Source organism: Strongylocentrotus purpuratus, unplaced genomic scaffold, assembly GCF_000002235.5.
Source record: "Strongylocentrotus purpuratus isolate Spur 01 unplaced genomic scaffold, Spur_5.0 spur5_scaffold_9, whole genome shotgun sequence".
In the NCBI taxonomy this organism is placed as follows: domain Eukaryota; kingdom Metazoa; phylum Echinodermata; class Echinoidea; order Camarodonta; family Strongylocentrotidae; genus Strongylocentrotus; species Strongylocentrotus purpuratus.
The window spans coordinates 10,087,478-10,098,399 of NW_022145615.1; the positions used below are offsets into that span (position 1 = coordinate 10,087,478).

General features: G+C 38.7%; 2 protein-coding genes across 2 annotated transcripts; both read right to left on the reverse strand.

Annotated features, from left to right (window-relative positions):
• Positions 1-1,399: 1,399 nt before the first annotated feature.
• LOC105439230 lies at positions 1,400-4,701 on the reverse strand. Its single transcript, XM_030977093.1, has 3 exons — positions 4,280-4,701; positions 2,169-3,736; positions 1,400-1,909 (listed from the first exon to the last, which is right to left on the reverse strand). The coding sequence occupies exons 1-3, from the start codon at positions 4,689-4,691 to the stop codon at positions 1,400-1,402; spliced, it is 2,490 nt and encodes an 829-aa protein (XP_030832953.1). The 5' UTR covers positions 4,692-4,701.
• Positions 4,702-4,735: 34 nt separating this feature from the next.
• Positions 4,736-10,922, reverse strand: LOC579263. The gene is made up of 3 exons (XM_030977094.1): positions 10,758-10,922; positions 6,772-6,931; positions 4,736-6,051 (listed from the first exon to the last, which is right to left on the reverse strand). The coding sequence occupies exons 1-3, from the start codon at positions 10,920-10,922 to the stop codon at positions 4,736-4,738; spliced, it is 1,641 nt and encodes a 546-aa protein (XP_030832954.1).

Genomic DNA, 10,922 nt, shown 5'->3' on the forward strand with positions numbered 1-10,922 from the left:
ATGGAAGGTCGTCTACAATAATTATATGTTAAAACTTAAAACTTTGGTGTTAATATTTGGTGTTGAATTTTTGTATTGAATGTCCATGTTCTATAATGTTACATTATTTCTGTTTAGCATGAGCGCCAAGCAGAAGAACCAATCAATCATCATCATAATGATATTATCACTATCGTGTTCACTATTATAATTTTTTTTCAAATATATGAATTATACATACATGACGTAATGTCACCGCAATCGTGCCATCAACTGTGGAGATTTCACCGAGATACTCTTCGACGTCTCCCCCTTCTCGAGTACCGCAGTACTGAAAACTGTATAGAGGAGAAAGAGCAAGTTAGCAACAACAAAAACAACTGTGATCGTTAGCATGGCAAGTTCATGATTAAAAGTTTATGGACGTCAAAAGTTATCGCGTGAATGTATTTATTTGCCATTCATATATATATATATATATATATATATATATTATTTGGGGAGCATTTACAAAAAGCAACCACATACCTTAAATGCCTTCACCTTTCATTTTTATTTTCATGTCCCGATCAAATGGATTTTCTGGTGAAAGGGGATGAGACATGAAGGCCTAGCTTATCATCATTATTATCATTATTATTATTATTATTACTATTACTTATACCGCGGTTTTCTAGCGCTTACAACTACAAACTGCAAATAAAATGCATTTTTAAGGCCTTTCTGAAAGTAATAACTGATGGAGACTGCCTAATTCTAAGTGGTAGATCATTCCAGCATTTTGAAGCAGATACAGTAAATGTCCTATCACCGGCTAATGTGCGGGCAACTGAATATGTACGACGGAGAGGATCACTGGCTGACCTCAATGCCCTGGCAGGTGTATATAAATTCAAACAGGTATCTAAATATTATGGAGCTTGATTATTGAGTATTTTGAAGACAAAGAAGAGTAATTTAAAAATTATTCTTTGTTTCAAACGAAGCCAGTGTAATGATCTGGCAGTGTAAAGAGTGGCTGAGATGGATGGTCCCTAGAAACCTGAAATATCAATCGGATTGCCCAGTTTCGTAGCCGTTGCACACGATCCAATTTAGTCGAGGGAATGGTAGAGAGAGGCCCATTACAATAATCAATACGGGATAGAACTGAACAACGCACAGCATTATGACAGACAGACTGGTCAATAAACTTCTGATTCTAGCAATATTCCTTAAATAAAACATAACCATACTACAGATGTGAGAAATATGGTGAGACATCGACACGCAAGCAATTACCAGAACCACTCTATTAATGAATATTACATTAGAGTCAGCTGTGTCTAGTATTTTGCTTTCTAATATGCACAAGTTCGGCTCCCCAAATTGAAGCTTCCTTTTTTTCTAAGAGAAATCGTAAGGATTATTAGGACAAAACCTACTCGATCTCCCTCATGCTAGGTATCTGCCTCAGCCTGAAAACGAATATCTTCAGAATATTCAATTTCAGATTGACGTCGTACAATTCCAGCTTCTCCAAGAGGGGTGCGTCTGACTCTATGCTACAGATAAGCGTTGTGGCGCATAACATCGACATCTGACCGCTGCATCCGCTCACATGGAGACTGCGTAGCTGACCATTGCACTCCGCAAGTCCTGCCATGACCGAGTCCAGGACCTGCTGAAGATTGTCGAAGTTTGGACTACTCTCCACTTTGAGGCTTTGGACGTTGGGAACGGCAGTAATGAGTGAGTAATGGTCATTGGAGTAGTCGAGGTGCCCAATTTTGAGGCGCTTGATGAAAGGAAGCGTGGGCAATTCGGTATTTTGTAGAGAGCACTCCCATACCTTCATCTCTTCCAAATTGGTACAAGATCGAAGACCAAGCCAAAGGGTTTGTGTCAGGTTTGCCAGCAGATGACAATACATGAGATCCACAGACGTGATCTAGATGATTAAAAACAACATGGCACATCGCCGAAATGCAAATTTAATAGAACAACAAATAAATGTAGATATATTTTTATATTCGAAAAAATTGTACCTATCAACAAAAAAATAATATGTGTTATTTGCATTGAAACTATGAATGGGGCTTATCAGGGACAATATGGAGCAAATAATTATTCTTGGCATGATCGTCCACGCCAACCCGGTATTGTTATGAATTTAATAAGTGTGTCGCTAAATTACAATGTATAACAACAAAACTATTATTTACCTGTTTTTGTACATTGGGCGGCAGTCTACCCAATCCCATGACTGCACTCGATGGCAATGATTGCAGACACAGCTTGCCATCGTCAAAGAAAGTTGGATAGTCAGTCGTTGATTTTGATATGTCACCTCTGGCTTCACCAATGCAGTCCAGAAGAAGTCTGTGCTTGATATCTTTGCTGATTACTCTCTCCTCAAGTTCCAGGATGAGTTGAATAGAAGACATCAGCAGATTGTCACCCGAACCAGCCAGGAAGCGGAGCACATCAGCATACATGAGCGGTGTGGCACTTCTACGTATATTCTTCATGAACTGGTCGAGGTCGCCCTGGGAACCAGCCAAGAACTTGCTTGCACAATACTCCTGTGCCATTTTGTGAAAGAACTCGACGTACGTCTTCGAGGCTTTCCCGTTTATCATGTATTTGACTGGAATTGTCTTCTTTGACAGCAGACCCAGTTTGATACCAATGACTTCGTACTCTTCGACCCCTTGAAGATCAGTATCTTCAAAGACCATCTTCTGCTCGTCTTTCAAGAGTCCAGTGAGTGCCACTTTTCCGAGGTTTTGAAGGAGGGCGTGATAGTCACATTCAAACGTGTCGTCTCTGGATCTTGAATGAGTGAGTAGAAACTGGATGATGGTGTCAAACAACCCTGTCATGGAAGAAACTTGGTTAAGAAGGCCTTCTTCCCAGAGGTGACAGATCATCATGCAGAAGAGTGGTATGCTGATGATGGTATCGATAAATGAATTGCCGTGTAGTAACTCTGTTAATTTGCCAACTTCTTCCGGTTTTGACTTCGACGTGAAGTATTTCTCCATGAAGGACGTCGCTTGGGATTGTGTAAAGCCCTCGATCTCCATTTTCGTGTAGATCCTAGCCAGTCCTGGAACCTTGAACTCCTTCTCTAGATAAGGCCGACTGGTGACGATAAGGCGACATCGCCTGTAAAGCTTGTTTCCAATAGCCAATATGATACTGCTCTTTGGGTTCTTTGTAGACAACTTGCCCTTGTACTCATCATACCCGTCCAGCGCAAGCCCACAATCATCTTCGTGTCTACCAATGAACCCTTCAAGAGATTCTGGGGTCACTCCGTGGACGTTCCCGAGTGTTTCGGACAGTATGGCTTCTCCTAGAGACATGTCTTCATCAACCACTCTCAACTTCAAAGCAAAGAAGAGAGGAATATCACTGAGTGGGGAGCTCTCTTCCTGGTATGACCAGTCATATGCCATCTTTGCAACGGCGCATGTTTTGCCCCTTCCCGCTTCTGCAACTAAGAGGATTCTATTTGGTATAAGTCCATTGACTCTCACCCGAAAAACATCACTGATAGACCCAGGAAGAATCTCTCTCATACCCACTCCTGTATTCTTGTTTACAAAGTACACGATAACGTTTGTAAACAGGTTCTTCAAATCAGCAAAATCTTCCGGATCCCACGGTTTTCTCTGGATCTGACACGTCTCGATCTTGTAATAGTCAATCAGATGTTTCCGCAGGTAGGCTATTGCAGTAGTTTTTGCGCTAAGGATATCCAAGCTAGGCTCTGTTATAAACGAGGAAGTGTTTAATAGTAAAAGATGTAGACAAAAGAATCTTCATTACAATAAGCAAATAAAAGTAAATGCTAATCCTAACGATTTTGCAGACAAATTCCCCTTTACAGCATGGAGAAAATATCTCCTACAAGAATTTACTTTCGATAAACTTTAAGTTGGGGAAAGTCACATTCGTAAAGACTCTCCAAAACTCAACCGAAGACAATTTAAATAGCCGTGTGCATCATCTACTTAAATTTGCAAAATGACAATGGCGTATTAAATCCGAACATGATGTCGTAGTGCAGTATTAAAAGATATAGAAATTGTGCTTAAGTTAATTTCTTGTGAAAGTCTTTGCCACCATGTTGAAAAACAAATGGTGCCTTCATTACAATAAACGATCATTAATAATCACTAGGGTGGTCGTCCAGTTGACAGTTGTTCGGGGAAAAAACTCCTTGTGAAGTAGTCCAGACTAAAAGAAGAAATCACAACGCATCAAGTTGACACATTCAGACCATCGTAATTTACATTGATAAGATACTTACCTTCGGGCTGCAATATGTCGGGGAAATGCTTCTCAGCAAGGAAAACGAGGCCAGCTTGACGTAGCGCTTTCTTCAGTCGAAAGGGTAACTCCGAAGGAACCACTTCTTGGCGCCATTCAAACAGCATGTCCGTATTCCCTTTACACGTAACCATCCCTTCTTTCCTGTTCGAGGCAGCAAACCTATCAAGGACGCTCTCCGAAAAACCGAGCTCTCGTCCAAGAGCGCACATTTGGTCATCGCTTTCGATGTCTCTCGCCAGGCTTCTCAAAGTACTCCCATGTTCATCAACGCTGTGACCGATCACTTTGCAGACAACGAAAGAAAAGAGATGTATTATTATTATTATTATTTTCCGAAGGATAGAGGTTCCACATAACCCAAACGTAATTTCGCTCTTTTGATTGTGCATTCATATTTTTGAAGAAAAAAAAAGATTTTCAACTTTAGAACATGTTAGAGTACACTGAGTGAAGGGAGGATGAGAATGATGCACTTACGATTTTCTGCCATCTCTTGAACATCTGGGAAGTACTGATCTGCAATCATAACGAGTCCAGCTCTAACCAGGGCTCCTTTGAAAGAAGAACGTTGATCCCGTTGTCTCACCGTCTGACGCCAATCGAACAGCATCATGCGACTCCCTCTGCTGGTTTTACTTCCCAGTATCTCGTTTGTGCCAAGGTACCGGTTTATGTCGGCCCTGGAGAAGGTCAGGGCCACACCGAGGTTCTCAATCTGAGCATCCGATTCGATGTCCTCAGCAACGTTGAAGACCTCTTTATCGGACAACGGTTTGCAGGAACCCACTACAAAGTCAATTCCACTTTTAGAACTTGATTCTCTCACTTCCTTTCCCGTCGCCACGTCAGTCAGTTCCTGATTGTTTCGATTGTCAATGTTCTTTGCAGCGGTTGCTGAATCCGTCTTAAGAGTGGGAACTTCTTTGCATGGCCCGAAGGAGAAGGAATTTGTCTCTACCGTTGCACTTCTACCTGGATCTTCTTCTCTTTGTCCGTTTGAATCAATGCTAGAAGTTTCAGTTGATCCTGAGCCAGGGAAAATGTCTAAATATATCGTTCTTCTGTTCACCCTGGGTATTTGTTCACATACTGAGCTTACTGGTTGAGCTGAATAGTCACTAGAACCAAGATCAGTTACTTCACAAGTCGTTTCGTTGACAGCATCAGCGGCAGTGGTTGCTGAATCCGTTCTAAGAGTGTGAACTTCATTGCATGGCCTGAAGGAGAAGGAATTGGTCTCTACCACCGCACTTCGACCTGGATCTTCTTCTCTTTGTCTGTTTGAATCCATGCTCAGGGAACAGGCAATTGAGCCCGGGAAAATGTCTAAATATATTGATTTTCTGTTCACCCTGGGATTTTGTTCACATACAAAGCTTACTGATTGAGCTGAATAGTCACTAGACACAAATTCAGTACCTTCATAACTCGCTTCGTTGACAGCATCAACGGTAGTGGTTGCTGAGTCCGTTCTAAGAGTGTGAACTTCATTGCATGGCCTGAAGGAGAAGGAATTGGTCTCTACCACCGCACTTCGACCTGGATCTTCTTCTCTTTGTCTGTTTGAATCCATGCTCAGGGAACAGGCAATTGAGCCCGGGAAAATGTCTAAATATATTGATCTTCTGTTTACCCTGGATATTGTTTTACATGCTGAGCTTACTGATTGAGCTGAATTGTCACTAGACACAGGACCTTGACAACTCGCTTGGATGACAGCATTCACGATCTTTTCGCGAGCGACGTTGCCTGCAATTTTTTTTTTAAATGAAAACCGTATTAACTGTGTTACTCATGACGGATCCAGGATTATATTGCGGAATTGAGGGCAGGCATGACCATTGCACGGAACATCGTTTTTTTTTTAGGTAGATGTATTACAAATTTCCAGGCCACCTATTGTGGATGTATGGGAGGGTCCTTTATACATGTTCCCTTTCCCCTTTGCTTTCTTCCTTCATTTCTTCTTATTTCTTTTTTCACCATTCGACCATACCTTCTGTAGCTAACTTTATTGTCCTCAAGCTACTTTGTGAATTACTGGCATGTAAACATATATACATACATGTACCTTGACTTCAATTCCAATTTCAATTTTATTTCTGTTTCCAACAAAACATTACAAATCAATTATAATCATCTACAAAAATAAAGAAATACATATTGGAAACAAAGGGGTCTTGTCAGAGGCAACCTTAACCATCATGACGTTGACACCCGTTGTACACGAGGTGTCATTCGCCTGACGTATGACTGCGTTGGCGACTGACGTGGCCTTTGACGCGCTATTTGAGAATGATATCGAACCAAAAGCAGCATGATGCGCAATTAACAGTGCCAACATTTTCTCTGAATTACTGAAGTGAACACCAATCGCCTTTTACAGGTTGGATTAGCATAAATATATTTACAGCGCGTGACACCTCGCCACGGGCATGGTCATGACCATGAGTTGGGCAATGTAGTCACCTGAGAAACATGCTCGAACGTTTCTCTCTCTTTCTTCTGCCTTGTTAAGCCTGTTAAGTAGGTCCTTCGTGGTGTCTTTATATGGAGGTTGTTCATTTCGCCATCTTCGAAGCAGCATCATCGAAGCCTTCTCTGTATTCGATTTGCAGGCAGTCAGGGCCTATCAAAATCGCACAAAGAAAGTGATGTCAAACATGGACGTTATAGGTAAAAGTGGGAAAAGAGAGAGAGAGAGAGAGAGAGAAAAGGGTGTACATCTAGATTCACATATGAATGTGGCATGAGTTGGATTTCAATTTGATATATGAAGATTAAAAAACAAGATGCACATTATTTTGAATATTGGATTGCCAACTTGGAATATTTTATAGAATGAGAAGACTCGCGATGTTTCTGGACAATATGAATAATAATGTGAGATCAGCGAGCTGGTAGACTGCAAACCTGGGCCTGCGAGTCGGAGCCTGGAAATTTGTGTATACAAAACACTGTTCAGTCAGTATCCCAAGTAAGCCACTTCTTATTCGTACGTTTATCCATACCAGGTCACGGGAGGTTATAATCAACATATATATATATATATATATATATATGAATATATATTCATCAATGAATGGAAGCAAAAAAAAGTATCGAGTTATGTAACGACGGGCGTACGAGGAAAATTATGAAGATTGAATGTAAGCAAATTTTGATGGCGGATTTAAAGATGAGCAATAAGAACATTTTCACCGCTCTTTTAAAGGAAAGTATTGTGTAGTGCATGCAAGGTATCAGGGCCAGAATGTCTTATTGAGTTTTGAGCTCAGGCGGTTTTGGCGCTGAATAGATGATAGTTTATTATTGGAATGCCTGGTTGGGTAGGAATGAAAATTAGCATTATGTTGGAATAATATGGTTAGGGATAGGGGCATTACGTCAGATTTAAGCCGAAACATGAACAGAGATTTTTGCATGTAGTGTATCACTTATTTTTAGAATTTTTACTGTGGCAAATAAAGGGTCAGTACAAACATGAATTGCTTATTTCTGTAACATTAATATACGATTAGTATTCAACTTATGAGTGGCGCATATGATATTGCAATAAGAAATATATGGTAAAACTAATGTTTTATATAGCATACTAAGCACATGTGTTTACAAAATATATATTAGCTTAAAGGGATAGTTGAGTTCTGTTGCAGAGGGCGCTACACAAAAAATTTTGTTTGTGAGATAATGAAAAACTGAGTGTCAAATTTGAAAGGACATACATTTTAAATGACAAAATCATCTTTGTTTGATCAAAATCGGTTCAGAGACTGCTGAAATATACATAAATATAACGAGTTCTAATACTTGTGTACCACCACAAATATTAGATAATTTGAAAAAGCCGTTGAAAAACGAAATAGCGCCTTTACTTCGTATTTCAGCCAATGCCGATGTTGGCTTTTTGGTTGGCAGTTTTGTGTTGGTTATATTACACAAAACCAGCCGGACCATGTATTGTTGTTTTTAGTTAAATAATGAATTAACGGTCACCGTATTTTTTTTGAAAGTGGAGCTGAATTGGTATGATCGTATTGACTAAATTTCACACATTTTGGGGTCTAAAAGTCCCTTCATAGCAATTTTAGGTTCTAAAAGGACACTATAAATGTCATAGATAAGAATAAGAGCATTTTCGGTCTGAAAACAGAGCTCAACTATCCCTTTAAATGGTATACCAATATTGCGAGAAATATAGGGGTAGAGATATAGTTCACTTGATCATTCCAGTTACATTTTTAATTTATATATATATATATAATATACCTAAGAATTTGGTTAATGACTTTTTTCTATTGGTAAGCAGCTCAAAATTATGAATATTATGATTTCTTGAGTTTCTAAAGTGAATAAAAATTGGTCGTCTTTCAATTCAATGATAGTTGCTTTTGAACCATACTGATAAATTGGGTAGTTCAATCATCGGCAAACAATAAGTACTGTATAATTGGTGGAAACTTAGATATCATTGACATACATGTATATCAAGAATAATAGTGGCCTAAGTATTTAACCTTGCGGAACTCCACATTTAATAGACGATACGTTAGAAGTAACTGATTTGAATAAAGTATATATTGTTTATTAATAAGTAATTTTCGAACCAAGTGCTTTACCTCGTACACCGTATTGCTTTAATTTATACAATAATAAAGTATGATCAAGAGTATCAATTGCATTGCTAAGATCCATGCATATGCCTATGACATGTTTATGATCAGCATTTGATATGGATTTCCCGGCCAAATTCGCGTATTTGTCATGCGAATTCATTTACTTTGCATTTAAGTTAGCGCAGATCGGCTTTGCCATGCCAACAATCATTCAATTTTCCAGTTTTTGTATTTAATTTAGGATTTTGGTCGAAGAGTTTCATAGATCTGTCATTCAATTTAGAAACTGCTCAACTAGCATTCAAATTAATATTCACTTGTCGAGGCGTAATTTTTATCATTCAAATTAACACCTGTCATTCGTATTCGTAATATTTGTATTCAAGTTAGGAATGTCACGATGTTAGGGGGAAGAATTGCAACAAACTTTTACAGTTTTTAAATAATGCAGTTTAAATGCATGATTTGCCATTGGGGTCTAAGCTGTTATTCCTTTTATTTATTTTCAGGACAATGCAGATGGGTGTAGTCAGACATAAAGTAAAGAAGGGGCGAAATCAAGGGATATGGCATTTCTGCACGGACATGTTCATATACCCGGGAAAGGTGGGGGTACCCTCAATCGCCCCTTTTACTACAGACTCGGAATTTTACAAAAGTAATTCACATCGTCTCTTATACCCAGCAAACCCCTCTATTTTTCTTAAAGAGTTTCATAGTTTACTTGACCGCCAGCATATCGATGGCTAAAGACATGGCTAAATAATGAATCATGTTCAAATTGTTGACTCTAGTCCCTACCCCAGTCACAATATTGTACCCTTCTTCCATAATGAAATTATGATAAAATTATGATAAATTTATGATGAAACATAAGACAAACAACTTCCCTACATGAATATTTACAAATATTCTGAGACCATCATATCTGTTGATGCAAGTCGTTTTTTTCTTCTTAACATTCAAATTTAAATGCTGATGAATATCAGATAAATCTAATAAGTATAAGTGTATAAATGCAAGAAAATGAAATATGATGAAATAAACATGAAAAAACAATCTTGAAAGAAAAAGAATGAGCTATAAAAAGTGTGTAATAAACGAGAAATGTATATTGACCATCAATTTAAGTGCACAAAGTGCTAATTTAAATGCTACAAATGAATTGGAATGCTAAAAGTACACCATCGCGTTGTCAGAAAATCGTGTTGCGCCAAATCGAATGACCAAATAGCGAAATAAGCACATTGTTCATTAATTTGAATGAAACATACGTAGATTCTAACGAAAATTCCATAGATTTGAAAACTAGAAAAGGGAATATAAACCCGAGATATACCTGACTGCACTAAAACCGTCGAATTTGAACGCAAGACAAATTAATTTGAATGACAAACTCGCGAATTTGGCCGGGAAATCCTATACTATCAAATAATTGGAGTAGTGCTAAATCAGTTGAATGAAAATTCCTGAAACCAAACTGATCTGGGTTCAGCGAGTCATTTTGAGTGAAAATTTAAATAATCTGTTGTAAACAATTCTTTCAAGGATTTTAGAGGAGCTGGGTAATATGGATGTTGGTCGATAGTTCGAGATAGAAGAGGGGTCATCTTCTGTATAGATTGATATGACTTAAGCTGTCTTAAAGGGTGCTGGAACAACACCAGAAGACAGCGAAAGAGTTATATTGTGAACCAGAGGTGATAAGATATTGTTTAAGCAAATGGGTACTCACTTCATCATGGCTATAAAAATGGCTTGATTTTAATGAGCGAACAATATCTAATATTTCAATGAAATCTGTTGGATGAAAAAAAGTATCTTTTTTTTTAATCTTACTTCTTCAACTTCGTAGAATTTGTAGCCTAGAACATTGCCAAGAACGACAAAAGAACTCATGGTTATTCGATGTGAAATAGCCAACAGCTCGCCGTCTGTCAGATCATCTGAGGAAGACAACGACAACGACGATCCCGATGACGACAAAGTCGGAGCCTGAGCCAT